The sequence below is a fragment of the Xylona heveae genome (genome assembly GCF_001619985.1).
Source record: "Xylona heveae TC161 unplaced genomic scaffold L228scaffold_16, whole genome shotgun sequence".
In the NCBI taxonomy this organism is placed as follows: Eukaryota; Fungi; Ascomycota; class Xylonomycetes; order Xylonales; family Xylonaceae; genus Xylona; species Xylona heveae.
Window position 1 is genome coordinate 56,939 of NW_017264208.1, and position 17,263 is coordinate 74,201.

General features: G+C 47.6%; 6 protein-coding genes across 6 annotated transcripts; 3 read left to right on the forward strand and 3 right to left on the reverse strand.

Annotated features, from left to right (window-relative positions):
* Positions 1 to 757: 757 nt before the first annotated feature.
* On the forward strand, positions 758 to 3,677 carry L228DRAFT_251670 (hypothetical protein). The gene is made up of 3 exons (XM_018333607.1): positions 758 to 795; positions 941 to 1,170; positions 1,245 to 3,677. The coding sequence occupies exons 2-3, from the start codon at positions 1,158 to 1,160 to the stop codon at positions 3,176 to 3,178; spliced, it is 1,947 nt and encodes a 648-aa protein (XP_018184378.1). The 5' UTR covers positions 758 to 795; positions 941 to 1,157; the 3' UTR covers positions 3,179 to 3,677.
* A 7-nt stretch (positions 3,678 to 3,684) lies between these two features.
* L228DRAFT_264208 (DUF636 domain protein) lies at positions 3,685 to 4,627 on the reverse strand. The gene is made up of 3 exons (XM_018334553.1): positions 4,512 to 4,627; positions 4,258 to 4,437; positions 3,685 to 4,172 (listed from the first exon to the last, which is right to left on the reverse strand). The coding sequence occupies exons 1-3, from the start codon at positions 4,517 to 4,519 to the stop codon at positions 3,869 to 3,871; spliced, it is 492 nt and encodes a 163-aa protein (XP_018184379.1). The 5' UTR covers positions 4,520 to 4,627; the 3' UTR covers positions 3,685 to 3,868.
* A 252-nt stretch (positions 4,628 to 4,879) lies between these two features.
* Positions 4,880 to 5,996, forward strand: L228DRAFT_251672 (hypothetical protein). Its single transcript, XM_018333608.1, has 4 exons — positions 4,880 to 4,987; positions 5,050 to 5,084; positions 5,222 to 5,336; positions 5,641 to 5,996. The coding sequence occupies exons 1-4, from the start codon at positions 4,938 to 4,940 to the stop codon at positions 5,762 to 5,764; spliced, it is 324 nt and encodes a 107-aa protein (XP_018184380.1). The 5' UTR covers positions 4,880 to 4,937; the 3' UTR covers positions 5,765 to 5,996.
* Positions 5,997 to 6,931: 935 nt separating this feature from the next.
* On the forward strand, positions 6,932 to 9,566 carry L228DRAFT_234808 (UPF0171-domain-containing protein). The gene is made up of 2 exons (XM_018330678.1): positions 6,932 to 7,960; positions 8,010 to 9,566. The coding sequence occupies exons 1-2, from the start codon at positions 7,039 to 7,041 to the stop codon at positions 9,305 to 9,307; spliced, it is 2,220 nt and encodes a 739-aa protein (XP_018184381.1). The 5' UTR covers positions 6,932 to 7,038; the 3' UTR covers positions 9,308 to 9,566.
* An 891-nt stretch (positions 9,567 to 10,457) lies between these two features.
* Positions 10,458 to 14,505, reverse strand: L228DRAFT_234813 (TPR-like protein). The gene is made up of 2 exons (XM_018330679.1): positions 13,753 to 14,505; positions 10,458 to 13,693 (listed from the first exon to the last, which is right to left on the reverse strand). The coding sequence occupies exons 1-2, from the start codon at positions 14,358 to 14,360 to the stop codon at positions 10,816 to 10,818; spliced, it is 3,486 nt and encodes a 1,161-aa protein (XP_018184382.1). The 5' UTR covers positions 14,361 to 14,505; the 3' UTR covers positions 10,458 to 10,815.
* A 381-nt stretch (positions 14,506 to 14,886) lies between these two features.
* Positions 14,887 to 16,772, reverse strand: L228DRAFT_251676 (S-adenosyl-L-methionine-dependent methyltransferase). The gene is made up of 4 exons (XM_018333609.1): positions 16,746 to 16,772; positions 16,400 to 16,567; positions 16,080 to 16,175; positions 14,887 to 15,940 (listed from the first exon to the last, which is right to left on the reverse strand). The coding sequence occupies exons 2-4, from the start codon at positions 16,488 to 16,490 to the stop codon at positions 15,231 to 15,233; spliced, it is 897 nt and encodes a 298-aa protein (XP_018184383.1). The 5' UTR covers positions 16,491 to 16,567; positions 16,746 to 16,772; the 3' UTR covers positions 14,887 to 15,230.
* Positions 16,773 to 17,263: the final 491 nt, after the last annotated feature.

The following is a 17,263-nucleotide window of genomic DNA, read 5'->3' on the forward strand; positions in this document are numbered from 1 at the left end:
TCTTCGTCTTCTGCTTTTTGCCGCTTCCTCAGGGCTTTCACCTTTGCCAAAAAAAAAAAACGGGTTCGAGTTGGCCTCCACACGGACAAAACCGCACATCTAGTATTGCAGAACGAAAGAAAGGATTTTAAACTTTCGATTGTGTGGTTCTGCATAAAGGGCTTTGTCAGCTATAGAGGTGAGTGAGTTGCTTGTGCATTGTCGGAACACTTGCTTTGCGTTCACAAGCGACACAATCCCAAATTGTTGCCTGCTGCAGTTCTGCCTTGCGAGGCAGAAGTTCATGCAAATGCAAATGACACATCCCTCCTATTTTGAGTCATGTTGATATGTCGACACAACTGCCGCCTCATGCGCCTTGCGCGCCGCACGGCACATGAGGAACTTCTACAGCCTTCTGCCTGGAGGCGGCAGCGAATCGGCTCTAGACAGTCTGGCATCGAATATCACTTCCTTCTTTCATTTTTAGACTACTCAATACGTTCTTTCTCATTTTGCGCGTTTTCGAGGGAATTAGTCCTTGGTTGTTTCAAAATTTTTCAATCCAAATTATCCAAACGGGCGGACAAGGTAGTTGACGATTTTCTATATTTAGGATTTTATAAAGAAACGAACCGCCTATACTACTCCATACTCGCGATATTCTGCCGGGGATCAGTTTGTCGAGCAGCTCACCCTGATTCGCGCGGTAAACCATATTTCGGATAGCCCGGTCGCCATATTAGGCAGCCAATGCTTTTGGAAACGTTCAACATATCCCAGCCGTTCCTTCCAATCCACCATACGCTCTCAAAGGTTCGTCATCTTGCGGGCCCGCATGTCTCAAGCAATCTTTCACCACGAAACCCGCGCGGACTAGAGCTGACTTGCTCTTAGTCGAATCCCAAAATACCGTCTCACAAATTCGTGGATGCCACTGATACGAGCTTGTTACCTCTAGAGTTCTCCACTGTATCTACCACCCTGACCCTCACATAATCCACCGAGATCATTCTGAGGCGACTTGAGGGTTGAAAACCTCGACTTACTCACCCTTGAGCGATAATATATACCTTGCGATACAACGTAACTTCAGCAATCCATAACCCCATCACCACCAAAGAACTAGACTACTAGACATCTTTTTATCTGCATAACTTGGCAGATCGGAGGCAGGGATGCCTCAAACAGGTAAGCTGTGCCAGCTGTCGTGTGGGTTCTGCCGTTAAGTGAATCGCTCTACTCACTGTGTGCTCTCTTTTCAGCTAGCAACGCGTACCACAATTTTCCGTCGTTCAACATCAGCAAGGCTCAAGACTCTGCATCGCAGCGTTTACAGAACGAGCATTTTTCCGACGACGAACTTGACATATTCAATAGTAGTGGAAACATGGCTGGAACTGGTTCTCCACCGCCCTTTATCAAAGACGAGCCAGACGAGCAACAATACAACCCCCACAGGTTCATGTCAAACCAGCAAGGCTTCTCGATTCCGCAGCACAACCAGGGGCAACAATTTGGGCACCAGTTTATGGGCGCTCAGGGAGGCAATGCTGGTAGCATTGATCCGTCTGAACTTACAATGCCTGGAAATCACTTGAACGTGCAAGGTGGTGGTTTCTCTCAATTTCCCTTTGGGTCTCAAACGAACATGTCGTCAAGCTTTAACCTAGGCAATTCTGGAATCGCCGATGAAGAGCTTCTGGATCTAGGAAATCTTGACAGTCCACAGACCAACAACACCGGCTTTCACGACAACCAGCCTGGCTTCTCTGGACATGATGACAATCGATCATCGAGTGGTGCTCAAAATATCTTTGGCCGTGGACAGGATGGCATGTCGATGGGCCACCAAGGCCAAATGAACCAGGTCTTTTCTGAAACGCCTGATGGTGCACCCATCCAAAGCCCCTTCATTCATGGTTTCAACTATGACCAGTTCCGGAATATGCATTTCCAACCACAGAACTTTGTACAGCCGATGCAAACGCCATCATCCTACAATGCCTCACCTCACACCCACCCCAATATTGAAGAGCTGCGCGGTGAGATGTTCGAAGGCGGCTATATGCCGGCTAAGCCCCAGCCAAGACCCTTTCACGGCCTTGAGCGCAAGGGATCCGACTCGAGGAGCCCCATGACGCCAAAGACACCTGCGTTGGGAGCTCTAAATTTGGGTACTCCGGAATCTGGAAGTTTCCCTTCCCATTCGCTGATAAACTCTCATCTTGCACATCGGCACAAGAACAGCCTCTCCACACAGTGGGACGCAATCGGAAGCGCGCCATCGTATGTTGACTCGCCCCTGTCGTCATCACCCCCCATGGTTCCCCATCATGCTCAGATATCTGATGTACTCAGGAGTGGCGAACGTGTGCACCACTCTCTCCCCACAAAGGTGGAGAATGGGCCGATTCCCGGATTCCAAACCCAGGAAGCGAAACGCCGAAGGAGACGGGAGTCCCATAATATGGTGGAACGACGTCGTCGTGACAACATCAATGAACGCATTCAAGAGCTTTCGCACCTTGTGCCTCAGCATCGCCTCGAAGATGAAAAGGTGCGCAAGCACCTAATCAACAATTCACCACTCTCGCCTCCAGTCGGTGCTACAGGCATATCGCCTCCGAATGCCACGTCACTTCTTGCGGGAGGTAACGGCAAGAGAGCGGCCGGTAGCATCAGCCAGGGCATTCCGCTCGAGGAAAAGGACAAGGGGCCTAACAAAGGTGACATTTTGAACGGAGCGGTCAGCTGGACTCGTGATTTGATGTGGGCAATGTATGTCAAGCTCCAACAAGAAGGGGAATTGCTTGACTACATATCCTCCCTTGGCGGCTCTTACCCCTTTGAGCCTACGGAGGAGGAAAAGCGGATGCGTACTGAACTCATCGATGCTGTCGAGAAGAACGATCCTCGTAGCTTCTCTTACTCGCGTGGACCTGGGAGTGGGCTTCGCGTTCCAAAGCATACCAATATCGCTGGGGACGCCATAAACGCAAGCGCATTATCGCCGCAGAGCCTCAGCCCTGCTAATCAGAGCGGTGGCAGTGGTACCAACAGCGCCGGCCAGGGGCAAGGGCAACAACAGCAACACCAGCAACCGCAGCAACAGTTCTGGAATGGCCAGGAAGCAAACAACAGCCATGGTTCTCTGAACTTCAAGGAAGAGGATGAATATGGGATGGAAATGTGCTGAGCGCAGTTTCCTGCCATGTTATATCGTCTTTTCCTCTACTTTCGTTGCGTGCGAAAGCTTTATTACCTTCGGGGCCATTTCCGGCGGGGCAGTATAGGTCTTTTCTTTTCAACCTTGTCTCATTTTTCATATAACCTTTCTTTGGTTTTTATGATGGCAGTTTTTACCTCCCCTCATTTTGGCTTCAACGTCAGCTTCATTTCGTGTTTCTGATATTTTGTTCTTAATCTTGTTTGACGAACGATTGCATCATATAATTATTTCCTTTTTGGGGCACGAGACGATTCTTGCATGTTATGGTAGTTTGGTGTCGTTTTGGCGCTGTTTTACTTGGGATTCCACTGGAGGGAATTTCAGATTGCATCTATGGTCCCAGTTGTTGGCTGGAGGTTGAACTAGTCGGTTTTTGAATATTTGTCTTTTATGCTTTTATTGTCTTGATTCAGCTAGCCAGATACCTTATATTGCAGTCAATTTATCACTTTTTTAAATCATAAAATTTGATTGCTCCGGAGAAGAAACCCTACAATCCCTCTATTGCAGCAACGAGTCAGATCAATGCATCGATTCGTTTTCTCAATGCTCCCATTGTATTAAGCAGCTAGGCCAATGGTGGCGCATCCTCTTCCAGCGAATAACAAATATATTACATGAGAGGGGTATCCGTGTGCCCAAGCGTACCTTTACGAGTTATTCGTAAAAGAGCCCATGTTTCTTGTGCCAGCCTTCAATACTATCTCTCCCATAATTGGCGTGTACGCTCTTTTTTCCTTCTGGCCATCTCACCCAATTAGGCTTGGAATTTCCCTTTACGCAAACCATCTCGTCAGGTACCGGTAAGTCGGTGTCAATGGCTGAGGCAAAGGGGTGAATGAGCTCTGGCCAATGGTGATCCCACAGCCATAACATTGTGCTACAATTGCTGCAGAAGTTACGCTCAGAGGAGCACACTTCTTCGTGGCGCGTGCCGCGGTCCTTGATCGCATTGTATTTTCTAAGCCATGCCAAGCTTGCAGATCAGTATACCCGTAGCTTCTTGGTGATGTCTCGGTGTACCGTTTTTAAGGGAAATTTCTTACTTGATCAAGTTCTTTCCTTTCGTGATCTCAAGTGTATCGTTGAGTCCGCCAAGGTTTACGCTACCGCTGTATCCACCAACTTTGCGGCATATGCTGCATGCGCAGAGCTGATATGGGACGGGCGTTTGAGATTCCAGAGTGAATTCAACGCCCCCACACTGGCAGCTTCCGTCTAATTTCCTATATAAGGGTTTCGACTGTCAGAGACATGTTCTTCGTATACCATATCGTAGTGATTGAGGCATTAGGCTCACATGGGCATGTTGGGCACAGGAATTGGTGATGTTTGCAACAGGATAGATATTTGGTCTGATTGCGAAAATTATGGAGATATAGGTTTATTTATAATCTATTCTACACCGAATCTCCGAATTCAAAGCACGATGCAAGAAGATGAGACATCCATGACTACATCATCATGACAGTATTTGAGCACAATAGAGGATGTACCGAGGCAAAACACCGAAGTCAGACAACTTTTCTTTCTCCGCATTTTCTTATCGCCGACGATCAACCGATAAGTACGGTGATCGCGATAGACCCAAATAGCGTCTGGAGGCATCGGAGGACGGAGACTCATTTTCGCGAAGCCCGGGATACTTTCCACGGTGACCTGAGAGCAGAACGGTCTGTCCACGACATCTTTTCCAAGTCAATTGCTCATTATTTGCGAGCCCAGCATGAGTGCCTTTGGAAGACCCCCGGGTATGGTCACCGGGAAGCCTACTCCGTGAGTTCTGAATCCCCATTTTCCCAAGGAATTTAGACTCGCTGACTGTCCCTACCGCATAGGCCGGAGCGAGGGAGCTTTCCTCTCGATCATGACGGTATGAACCTTTGGTCCCTAGGAAGCCGGGCAGATTATTATTTCGATAGTCCTTGTCGGCATCTCCGACCCGAAGAGGTGGCGCAGCATTCCTTTCGATATCACGGCTAATATGAGAGTTTTCCTTATGCATGGCAGGAGAGTGCAAGCCTGTAATGGCCGAATACCTGCGCTGTCTCAGAAGAGTCCGTGGAACCAACGACCCGGAATGCCGACTGTTAGCCAAATCCTATCTGCAATGTCGCATGGAGCAGTACGTTCTTCAACCCCTTATCGCTGAAGGGGAGAAACCAAGAGATTTTTTTTTTGCAATTCTTCAGGATGCAACGTTGCTGCAAGGAGGGGGGGGGGGGGGGGGGGGGGGGGGGAAGGTGTGGTTTACCTTCCTGCCTATGGCTGTGGGGTTTCTTCAGAGAAAATAAACCAGCAGCCCTTGCTGGCCCGTTGCTATCTTTGTCCCTTCAGCCGGGCAGGCCGATGCGCATCTGTGATAATTTTTTTTTTTGCAACCGCTGAGACATATGCTAACGTTTTTGTTCTTCCTTTCTCTCCCTTAGTAACCTCATGGCACCGGACGACTTCAAAAATTTGGGTTTTGGGGATGAAGGGACAAGCGGGGCAAATGCCAGTGGTGTTTCGCAAGAAAACCGGCAAGGAGGACAAGCAGCAACGCCCAGGTGATGGAAAGAGTGGGGTGGTAGAAATATGACCTGACGGTGAAAACCTCCCGGGGGTCACAGACGGATCATTGTCATCTTCCTCCCGCCCTCTGTTTCAGGACTTTGAGACATTGGGCAACATTATATTTTGTACATTAGGGCATCATTATATGGAGCTAAAGGTGCAGGCATTCTTCGTGTTTTTTTTTTAACAGGGGTCCTTTTTTTTAGAACATTGAATGCATCAGTGGCGCGAATAATCCGTCGCTTTTATTTTCCCCCTGCCAGAGTTTGCGATGAGGTTTTGTGGTTAGAGTTTGGTCTTGAAGATTATCGCGGCAAAGGCGCGAAGGTATATAATATTTCTCGTGAACTAAATAAGGTAGGAAAGTTTATGGCCAAGTTAAATCGTGCACTATTTTAGATTATTCACTTTATTTTTCAACTACCCTAGGAATTGCCCGAGGAACAAATATATTGTGATCTATCAGGATGTGATAGTAGGGCACGGATATTTCTTTCATAGCAATATCTAATCTATCTACACGTGATGCTTTTGCTGCCTCCATCGCATCAGGCATCATATCACCATTGAAAGCAGATAAAATGCGCCGCTAATATAACAAAAACATATTCACAATCTCTTTGCTTTTTGGGTACGCAATTGATCCAGATGCTATCCTGCGTGATCCAGCTTTACTTTGGTCAGCAGGCTCCGACTTCCTCCTCCACCTTCGATAAACACCTATCATGACCGGGCAAACAGACGTCTCTTTGCCCATTTACGAGGCAGAAAAGATGCGCGTGCGAATGTTTGAAAATGAAGATGATGTCTTTGCAATGTATCAGTAGACTCTGCTGGTCAGTTGAGGGTGGAATATATCAGTCTTGTAAATACTTTGGATTTCGTAAAGCCATCAGAATATGGCTTTATTTCCTTTAAAATGAGCTAATTCCTAACACTAATGTTTAAACAAATACAATATAAAATTAGAGCTACATTCATTGCTTTAAAGGTCTCTAATATTGTGATTGATTGATATTAATGCTGACATGCTGGTTAAGGTGGTTAAGCATTTCTTCCCGAAGCCCATTGATATAACAGGTATGGTGGGGTCCCCCGGTCCCCACGTCGCGTCCGCTTTATAGCTCCGTCACTGATAATTGATCGAGCTTTGGTTGGTTTTGACGACCCTGGCGACTTCACAATTCCCGTTGACCATTGATGCCATAAACAATATGGCTTGAGCACGTCGACAATAAGCTATCACCGACACGTACTATCGCTTCCACTCAATGTATATGTCGTCTCTTCCCCCAAACCCGTGTCTCGTCGCGATCCTTCTCATTGTCAAATCTCGGGCAGGCCCAAGATTTGTCTTCCACTATCCTCCGCAAATCCGCCAGAGTGGCTCCTCGAGCCAGACAGCCTGGCATGGCGCCTACGGAACAAGCTCATCCATGACGGATGATTCGTCAAATTCGAGCGAGGAAGACGAATGGAGCTCCGACGAGGACTATGTGTCACACCACCGCACTCGACGCGGCGAAGTCAGCGAAGCAGATCGAAGTCTACGAGCGTCGCGGGCGAACAAGCGATCGCGCAACCCAGAAGAGGACGAGGACGACAGCTCCTCGTCTGAATCCGAGAAGAGGAGAGACTCCATCTCATGGGAACGAGTGCTTGGCTTCTCGACGGATGGGCTGGAGAAGATACTCAGTCCGGACAGGATATACCACAAGAAGAAATACGAGTTGAACCTGGATCCTTGGGTCTTTGTCGGCTGCCCAATGTTTGTCAAGGATAGTGGGAAATGGATGAAGAAGAAAAAGGAGAAGCGACGAGAGGCTGCGCGCTCCGAGGCAAAGGACGAGCCGCATTCGCCCAAGAGTTCTAATGCTCCACATCAAGAGACAGACGGCGCACGACCAAGGGCTGGAAGAGCGCATTTTGATCTGGAGGCTCAAGATGATGCGGACGAAGAGGATGATGCCAAGAGTACCTCGACAAACGGCGGAGATAGCAACATGACAATGTTTCATATAGTGTTCGTCATGAACCCTCCAGTGTTGGAATATCAGCTCAGAGTGAGGGAAATGTACGATCACATTGTGAAGAAGCTGGCAAGGGTCTTGAAGTATGAACAGGCCCGGTCGAATTATGTCTGGAGAGAGTCGCAAAATATCTTGTCCATGAAGGAAAAGGCAAAGGAAGCAGGTAAATCTAACACTCCAGATTTGACTACAGTTAGAAGTAACAAAGACAGGCACACCGATCAACACACTTTGGCAAAATATCATCGCAAACTCCAGTCTGGCTCGTGCTATGGGCACAGTGTACGACGCCATCTCTTCTTCCAGAATCGCTCACATTGTCATTGACTCGTCGTATGACACGAGCCTGCAAATCCCACAACAGGTCGCGACTCCGTATCTACCTGCTGCCACCGAGCCCCAAATGCCCGGGCTCTGGCTGACTACAGCCAACAACCTCACCTCGCCAGTCAATCCCGCGGCCGAGGACGAAACGTCGCTCGGGCCACACTTTGCTCTTCTTTTCCTCAAAGACGTCCCGACTCTGCTCAAGGAGATATCCTCCGACAGCACCAAAGACGTGTCGGGCCCACTGGCGCACTACATCCGATGTTCGAAGCCCACCATGTCCTTTCTCCAAGTCTCCAACACGCACAACATTCCCCTCGCCGACATCCAGATCCTCGCGCAACATCTCATCTACTGGCGGCGAGCACGCGCGATCCCGCCACTCCACCAACGAGACACGTACATTCTCTCGCCCAACGCCGACATGAGCAGCCTCACCTCCGCAACGGCCTCCTACGCCGCGTCCTTCCCGACCTTACCAAGCCTCCCTAAAATGCTATCCATGCTCTCCGGCCCACCCAAGCCCTACAGCGCGCTGATCCCCAGCAAGGACCATCGGCCCGCCTATCTCGAGATTCTCGCGTGGTTGCTTCGCGGCGGCTGGGTCACGCAGCTGCGCACTTTCGGCTGGATCCGCGTACCAGCATACATCAAGGAAATTGTCGCGCAGGAACAACACCGCGAACAATCCATGCCCGTCACGCCCGAAGCCACGCCCCCGCCGCCCCAGGCCCCTGGTCCCTTAACAACAACAACAATAACCGACCCCACCACGTCAGCCTTGGCTTCCTCTCCCAACTCCACCTTTCACGCGAAATGGAAAGAAAGATCCGCATCTGCTTCTTCCCCGCGCTCCACCCAGACAGACCATCTCGCGTTTCGCTCCTCCACGCCGACTGCCGCTGCGGCAGACACGTCTACGGCATCCATCATCCTCGACCCGCACAAGGCCAATGCGACAGAGTCGCGCTGGATCGACGCGATCGCCAAACACGCCCTCTCCGCGGTCTCGGAAGAGCATCCGGACCTGCGCACCTATTGGCCGATTTTCGTCCGCTATTTCAACGGCCAGCATGCCCTCGAGAAGATTAGTGCGCGCGAAGGAATCAAGCGCAGGGAGGTCTGGAGACTGCTTGCCGCGGTGGAGTCGGTGGGTGTCTTGAGCGTCGTCAGGCATTGGTGATGATTAGTATTTGGTTATTTCCCGTGTGTTTTATTTTTCCGTTATTCATTCCCTATGTATCTGATTCCCATTCGTCCTATTCCTTTTATTTATTCCCCATTCGTCTTATTTTCCTATGATTTATTTACCTTGTCTTATACCAATTACTACTCGTCTTCATCCTTTTTACATTTCATCAAATCTATATTATATTTATTATTTTCTGACCATGTTAGTATATTGGGTTTTTGTAATTATATAGTCCTAAGTTGTAAGCCCTTTATGATGGCTGAAGAGTTATACATTTCTCTACAAATCTATAATGAATGAAGATCAACCTGTAAGGCCGTGCCTCGTAACTGTGCAGTGATACCCGAGGTACGCAGGGCAGTAGAACGCTGGAATAAAGCGGAGGAGGAGTGAATCGTGATAGCTAAACTCTTTGTAACAAAGTAGAATGCTTGCCCTTTGGTAGACCCTAGAGCGTTCTACCCCACGAATCCCCGATATATATGCAGTATATGGCCGCTGAGCGTCCCTGTGGCTGTCATGCATGTATCATGCCGCATGCGTGTGACGGTTGACCTGCTGGGCGCATGTAGGTTCTGGAACAACGCCATTGTCGGTCGGGCTGGTCTGGACCCAGCCGTCGTGGGCCCGTGACATTCGAAACTTTGATGTTGAAGGAAGTTGTTAGTAAGAAAAAAGGGAAACTATATACTATGGCTATAAGTTATAACATGACCTTGTATACAAAGAATGCTCAATATATATCGTTATACAGACTTTACTACTTTCTGTCTTTCCAAACTTTTGGCATCACTTCTGCCGCTATTCTTTCCTAGCCACTGTGAATCTGTACTTGTGGCACAATATCTTACTAGTCGTTTTCAACTTGGCACATTGATAGTGTTACACTATGTAATACTAGATTATAGGGTGTGTCTCATGTACTACATGCTGCAGGTATACGGCGAAAGGCTCTCAGGAAGAGTAGATACAATTCTCTCGTTGACAGTGGCGTCGTTAAGAGTGTTGTGTGAGCAGCTGGGCTCGTCTCTTGTCAGTAGAGCTTTTGTGGGACAGATTGCTTGATGATTGTCGTGATTCAGAATAAGGTCAAGCAGGAGGATTTGGAGTTGGTGATAGTCCACCCTACCTTGTTGGCAGTCATGATGTGGATCTAGATCAGATGTTGAGAAATCCTGACATGTATATCACAGGTGGTTGTGGTATGCTATTGACGGGCCTCTCATTTGGCAAATGGTGTCGTTGATTCTCTCATCACTCTCTTTGTTGTATTTTCAATTGAACAGATAGCAATTGTTTAGATGGCGGACCACATGGCATCCTTGATATTTTTGGAACAATCCTCTGACTCAAGTCTTTTCCATGGTAGAGTATACCTTTGGACCTGTGCGTGTGGTTTCCATCATCAAAAGTTCAGAAAAATTCAAACGAACCAGAAAAAGAGAAAGGAGAAGAAAAAGAAAATGAGAAGAGAGAGCGGGGGAAAGTGCGTAAAGTCATCATATCCGTAAATCTTCCAGCCCCTCCAGCAACCCAGTAATGACAGCAACAGCAGATTCGGTATTCTCGTTATAGCGCATCTCGTCTGCCCAAGACTCATCCATCTCAAGGCTATCAATAAATTGATCAAGGGGCACTGCATCGGCTTCAGCCAGTATTTGTCCAATCACATCTTGATCGTCGCCTTCCTCTGCCCGCGCTTCGCGCAAAAGACGATCGATAAAGTCACTGATGGACAAGGTACTGGCCTCGGCCACCACTTCATCAATTATTTTCTGATAGTCATCTTTTAACTGTGCGCGTTCCTCCATGATAATGTGATCGATGAACTGATCGAGGGACAAAGCACTGACGCTAGATCCAGTACTGGTCATTATGCCGATTCCGGCACGAATCTCCTCTGCTCGCCCCTCGTTGATGATCCAGTCGATCAGTTCGTCGATTATATATGCACTAGCATTGGCGCGAAAGAAAGCCATTAATTCAATTACGGACATGTCAATGGCTCGGGGCGCCGCCTTGACGTCTTTGTCCTCGCTCTCCGGCGTCTTGTGATGTACCGTCGAAGGAAGATCCTCAGCGAAGACAGACTCTAAATCATCGCAGCCCCAATCGGTTTCGGCAGCGCCTGAGCCGGCCGTACTTGGTGCGGACCTTGGAGTTGGGTCGGAACAGGCCCTGCAACGCACCGCCGAGTTAATATTCGCCGCTTCGCTCACAGTCTCATTGTCCCATTGTCGAATGATATTTCCCAGCAGCTTGGAGGACTCATGGTCTGTACCGAGGACATGGTCTGAAATTTCCATTGCTTTGGCCATCAATATGTATGCTTGAGGCTTGTGCGATGAACGGTATAATATATCTGCAATGTTGCCCATGTTAAACAGAGTGCTCGGATGTGTAGTCCCAAGCGCCTCCCTTTGAGCTTCAAGTGCACGGGAGGATATCATTTTTGCTTTTTCGAGCTGTCCTTGGCTCAAATACATCTGTGCCAGATTTAGCATATAAATTGAGACCCCTGGATCTTTTGCGCCAGTATGTCTCTTTAAATTCTCAAGCACATAGATTAGTAAAACTCTTTCTTTTTCAAGCTGATTTAGCTCGAGATAAGTCAATGCCAGCTGATCTAAGCTTCCCAAGGTAACGGGGTGCTCCATTCCTAAGACGCTTTTCAAACATTGAAAAGCATGCAATGCTGCTTCCCTCGCTTTATTATATTGTGCGTGATGATGATGATAAATCACACCAAGGAAAAGTATATTGTCCAAAGTGTCAAGAGCATCTGATCCGAGGAACCTTCGCCCAGTTTCAAGTACTTGTATAAAAAGCTTTTCCGCTTTGTTATACTGTCCTTGATTTAGATATGTTTCAGCAAGGAGAGCCATGCTTGATAATGTATCTACATTATCATCTTCAAGGATTTTCATCTGAGCTCTCAGTCTTTGAACGAGCAATAATTCTGTTTTCCTGTATTGTCCCTGTTGAAAGTAAAATTGTCCAAGGTAATAAATACTCTTCAAAGTAAACAAACTTTCAGACCCGAACATTCTTTTATCAGCTTTGAGAAGGCCTAATATCTTGGGTCCAGCCTCGCGAGAATGACCATTGTCTACATATGCAGTTGCAAGGATATGGTGAAGGTAGAGCACGTGATGGTTAACATTATGACGTGAGCCATAGTGATGAATGGTACTGAGACACTCTTTTGCCAATTGAAGCGCATCTGCATATCTTCTTTGTTCAACCCTGCTGTTTGTTAAATAGAGTGTTATTATCGCGTGACAGAATGGATCATCATCAGTGAGTCGTTGTCCTTGAAAATTGTATACAGCCTCAGCCTGAGCTATGAGTTCTGTATTCATGCTAGGATGAGCGATGAAATTTTGAGTCACAGCACGTCCAATGATCTTCACTGCTTGCAGCTGATGTATCGCCAACTTTTGCTGAATTTCGAGCCACCTTCTGGTGGCTATTTGTACCAATCGGTGCAAGCTGAACAATGAATTGTCAGGATTGGAAGAGATCAGCGAGAATGCTTTCAATTTTCCAATTGCAAGGTCAAAATCAAGACTCTCATCCTCTCTGCGAAGAAGAGAAGCCGAAATTCCCTGCCGGTCAAGCACGGCCATCAGGGAAAGAATTTCTGCTGCTCGAGGAGATTGTTGCAAGATTTGATCAAAAGAGATTTTCCAAGTCCGCATGACAGAGTTTTGGCTATGCGTGTCGCGCCGGGTGTCTGCCAACTCCTCGCTCAGGTACCTTTGCATTTCTGATTCTGCCTTCTCCAGGCGCCGGGTATATGCAGCAACAGTCATTTCATTTTCGGAGATGAAAGCTGCTGCTTGTGTAACAGCAAGTGGGAGACAATCCAGAAGTTCTAATAATTTACTAGCACTGCTATCATCCCAAGCAGTTGGATCGTGGATCTTGGATTTCAAGAGTGTTTTGGTTTCTCCGAGTAACAGTCTTTCGACTGTTATAACTGGTTCCCGACCTGTCAGTCTTTGGCCAACTTGACGGTCTCGCGTGGTAACAAGTAGTGATCCGTTCCAAGGGATATACTGAGCCAAAGTCTTCGCAATTGAGCCGTGTTGAGACGTCGATAGATGCAGCGTGGTGGAGAATGTTTCTGCGTCATCGGCGTTATCCAAGACTATCAGCCATTTTGACGAACGGTCGGGGTCTGTGAACCACTGGAAAACCAAGTCGAAAACATTCATCTTTGGATCATTCCAGTCTGGGAGGGCCGCTGCCTTTGCTATGTCTTTGTATGCTTGCTCGACTCGTGCAGCGTTGGCAGCATGCACCCAGAAAACCCAGCAGCCAGGATTTTTTTCTTGAAAGCGAAAGCAATACTCAATTGCGATTTGTGACTTTCTATCATTCGCAGGATAAGTACTCAGCCTGAGATTCGCTCGTGTAATGGAATGCCTTACCCAACGCCTCCAATGCCAGCAAGGGCCACCTTGCCCCGATCCTTAATGCGCCCATCAATTTGAGCGAGGATATCTTCACGGCCGATGAAGCCTGGATCCCTTTCAAAAGGGATATGCATTGCGGGCTTTGGGGGAGCTGGCAGAGGCAGCTGGAGTGGTTTAGGACCCGCTCCTATCGCCCCTACTGCCGACAAGTGCAATTGCAAGGGAGCATACGACCTTCTCAGCTTTTTCAAGATTTCGTTAATCTCCTTATCATACCACTTGCTTTGTGCTGCTTTCCAAAAGCGCTGGGGCTTTGAGAGATCTTGGGGTATGACTTTATTAATCGTCTTTTGCAGCAACCCAATTTGCGTTTCGCAGCCTGTAAGAACACCCGCAACGGCGGTTTTGGTGCTTTCTGGAAGATCCCCTTGTTCTGTTTGTATTCTAATCCGTTCAAAAGTGGCGACGATCAATGGTAGCTCGCGCCCAACATCCTCTAGGTACGGCGGGAACTCTTTAACAACGTCCTTGTATTGTTTGATTCGATCAAGAATATCTTTTGAGAAAACAACGATTTGGATAATCGACGATACGAGCCCAACAATATCTGTCGGTGGTAGCATATTGAGAGACAATTTTGATGCTTTCAATCGGTCCCGTGTAGGGCATTTGCAATGTCATGGACTCATATGGAAGGGATCATGTCGACCCTGAAGACAGAGTCCATCTGAGCCGCCGACGAGGCTGAGCAACATGATCCGAACCAGAGTATCATTGGATGTTTTTGCAGGGTATATTTTGTGTAGCATGAAACGCCACAACATGAGGCGCCATATCTAAATGCTCAGCCTTCCGACTGGCGCAAGCTAACTATAGGGAATATTTGTATTTATCGACGATAAATCATGGTTTGAGAGATGTAATAAATCACTAGTATTGGTTGGTTGGCTGTCAGTCAGAAATACTGAAATCTTTTGGACATCAGGCGGGACTTTGGCGTCCAAGGTTATTATTGTCTCAGGGCATTATCCTGTAGTGCATTTTGCCCAGTCAGGCGTCTCTGTCCGGGAGTCCACGCCTGAAAACCTGATAGTCGTAAGCAGGTATCCAAAAGGTATATAATGCATATTAAGATTAATTTCGTCAATTCACCGGGTAACAGGTCGGTTAGCTCAGTTTGTTAGAGCATGGTGCTAATACTTGGCCCTTTGCCCTAGTAAAGGATTAATTAGTTGACGCCACCTGAATCACCAATCATTACCCTGCTTCCAAGTACTAAAGTACCTATTTGCAGTCTACTCCGATAGTACCAGGACACACAAATCCCCATGCCAACCACGTCCTCAGCTCACAAGTCATTACCCTCTTCTAATGTACCAAAGTACCTGGTCCTGTTCAACCTTTGTTTAAGCTGAACCCGGGTCGAGGGGTTCTGATTAGATGTTCAATCTATATCCGCTCAATTGCACCATGTTACCAACCAAAGAAAGCAATTAATCCTTCTTTACAAGCACGCCCGAGACATATGGTAGTGTCGACCATGCAAAGTGCAACTTCAAATCAGGGGTTTTCCAGCCAGTGACATCCTCTTCTTCTTCCTCCTCTTCTTCCGCAATCTCCAGCAACACCTTGTCCGTCTCACGCAACAATTCGCAATCGCCAATAAGATATTTCCAGCCAAGGAACATGTACACGTGCTGCATGGTACGCGACAAAAAGCTTCCGCCTTTGGCCTTTGACCACGGGGATTGAACGTGTTCGCAGACGAGCAATTTACCACCGGGCCGTAACAAGCGGTATAATCCGCGTACGGTTTCCTCGAGATCTGGAACGCTGCACAGAACGCGGCAGCAGATGATGGTGTCAAAGATGCCTTGGTCCGCATTTCCGGTTAATAGTCCCTCCTTGGCAAGGGTTTGAATCAGGCTTTCCGGTGAAGCCGAGCAGGGAAGGATATTGTACTTTTCTCCCAATCCATGCTCCCGCGCTTTTGCAGCTAATTGAGTGTGTAGTCGGACACAGGGTTCCGCGGCGTATACTTCTCGAATGGCCGGAGCAGCTTTGGCCAGAAGAGGCATCTGTGCACCGTTGCCAGGGCCAAGGTCTAGAACGACGCCGGAGGCTTGGGCAAAAAGAGATGGCGCGAGAGTCGCTGAGCCGGTCGGCGGAGGCGGAGGGCTGGTTGGGTCAGGAGCTGGCCTGGCTGGAGGAGGAGGAATGGTGTTAGTGAGCTTAGAAAGTTGCTACCTTTTGGATGCAATCCACGGAGCACGGATTTAGGTGGAGTCGATATGACTGGACGATTGGTTGATGGAGAAAGGACGTCCAAATGAGAGACATACTTGTAAAGAACGTCCAAAATCGCGAAAAGGCTTCCTCGCGCAAATCAGACCGAGGAACGCGGCCGAGTAAAATCTCGATCCATACTTGGATATGGACTAGAGACAAGATGGCAATTAGCAGCTGAGCAGTTGAAATATCTTGTAACGATGGAATTTCATTCGTCATCCAATGGCAGAATCAGGAAAGAAGATCCTGCAAATATCGACCAGGTGAGGGCATGAGAAGGTTAGGATAGATTGATAGCAACTGAAGGGTATGCAGGCAACTCCTACAGAGGAAAAAATATCAAGAACCCGTCTGTGATTACAGTAATACTTACAATATACACTCGAAACAATCAAAGTTCCATGAGAAAAAAGCCCCAGGAACCATTCACCAAAGGATGGTGTTTCTGGCACGACTGTCGCCATTGGTGTGGAATGTGGTGTGCCAATTGGTCTTTTTTTTGGTATAACAAATTCTCCTAAAATGAAGAGTGAATCGGTTGCTGAGAATATGAGCTTATATATCCAAATTCAGGTCCAATATATGAGTGTGTAAACCATGCGAATGCTCGAGACAGAAAATAATGAATGCGAGACAGCTGATTCGGACAGGGTATAGTAAGGGGAAACGTAGTAATGATAGAAAAAGCTGGAATGAATGAGCAAACTAGGAAAATTTACCTTGAGCAGTATTTTCAAGAATATATGATTCAGAGAGGCGTACACGTATGGGGCTTGTAATTTTAAAAGCAAGCGGAAGAGTGGCAGGTCATGGGTAGGGTGCATAAGGTATTTATATTGCGGTACGCGAGTGGAAGATTACTGATTGTGACTGATGTAGATTCGCCCGGCACGGATAAGACACGCCAATATGTTTACTTGGGTAGTTCACTATCAAATTAGCCGCGCACCGCTTCCTCGCGCCAGGCGCCTAGGGAATTCCTCGGATCCGCAATTATTTTTTTCCACGATTAGAGTAGCTCTGGCATTGAATATTGTCGTTCAAGGAAACTTGAAATTGGGTTCAAAGATGCAAATGATTATGATTAAGACAGCCATGTTTACCGCCTCTGTAATTTTACAATATTGATTGATATTTATTTCAGAGGTGATGAACCTGGTCACATCATTGACCTAGAGAGCGTCACCAAAAAAAAGGGCCAAAGACAACTACAAAAGCCATATGATATGTGTGAGCT

What these genes read in the sequence shown, in the direction of transcription:
- L228DRAFT_264208 (XM_018334553.1), bottom strand. An exon ending in AAAGGAAAGAACTTGATCAA is followed by an intron (nt 4,173 to 4,257) that starts GTAAGAAATTTC and finishes GGCATGGCTTAG; the next exon opens with AAAATACAATGCGATCAAGG.
- L228DRAFT_251672 (XM_018333608.1), top strand. Translation starts at nt 4,938, where the DNA reads ATGAGTGCCTTTGGAAGACCCCCGGGTATGGTCACCGGGAAGCCTACT. An exon ending in GTCACCGGGAAGCCTACTCC is followed by an intron (nt 4,988 to 5,049) that starts GTGAGTTCTGAA and finishes CCTACCGCATAG; the next exon opens with GCCGGAGCGAGGGAGCTTTC. An exon ending in CTTTCCTCTCGATCATGACG is followed by an intron (nt 5,085 to 5,221) that starts GTATGAACCTTT and finishes TATGCATGGCAG; the next exon opens with GAGAGTGCAAGCCTGTAATG.
- L228DRAFT_234808 (XM_018330678.1), top strand. Translation starts at nt 7,039, where the DNA reads ATGTATATGTCGTCTCTTCCCCCAAACCCGTGTCTCGTCGCGATCCTT. An exon ending in GGAAAAGGCAAAGGAAGCAG is followed by an intron (nt 7,961 to 8,009) that starts GTAAATCTAACA and finishes TAACAAAGACAG; the next exon opens with GCACACCGATCAACACACTT.
- L228DRAFT_234813 (XM_018330679.1), bottom strand. Translation starts at nt 14,360, where the DNA reads ATGCTACCACCGACAGATATTGTTGGGCTCGTATCGTCGATTATCCAA. An exon ending in GCTGGCATTGGAGGCGTTGG is followed by an intron (nt 13,694 to 13,752) that starts GTAAGGCATTCC and finishes TGCGAATGATAG; the next exon opens with AAAGTCACAAATCGCAATTG.
- L228DRAFT_251676 (XM_018333609.1), bottom strand. Translation starts at nt 16,490, where the DNA reads ATGGCGACAGTCGTGCCAGAAACACCATCCTTTGGTGAATGGTTCCTG. An exon ending in GATTGTTTCGAGTGTATATT is followed by an intron (nt 16,176 to 16,399) that starts GTAAGTATTACT and finishes TCTTGTCTCTAG; the next exon opens with TCCATATCCAAGTATGGATC. An exon ending in ATTTTGGACGTTCTTTACAA is followed by an intron (nt 15,941 to 16,079) that starts GTATGTCTCTCA and finishes CTCCTCCTCCAG; the next exon opens with CCAGGCCAGCTCCTGACCCA.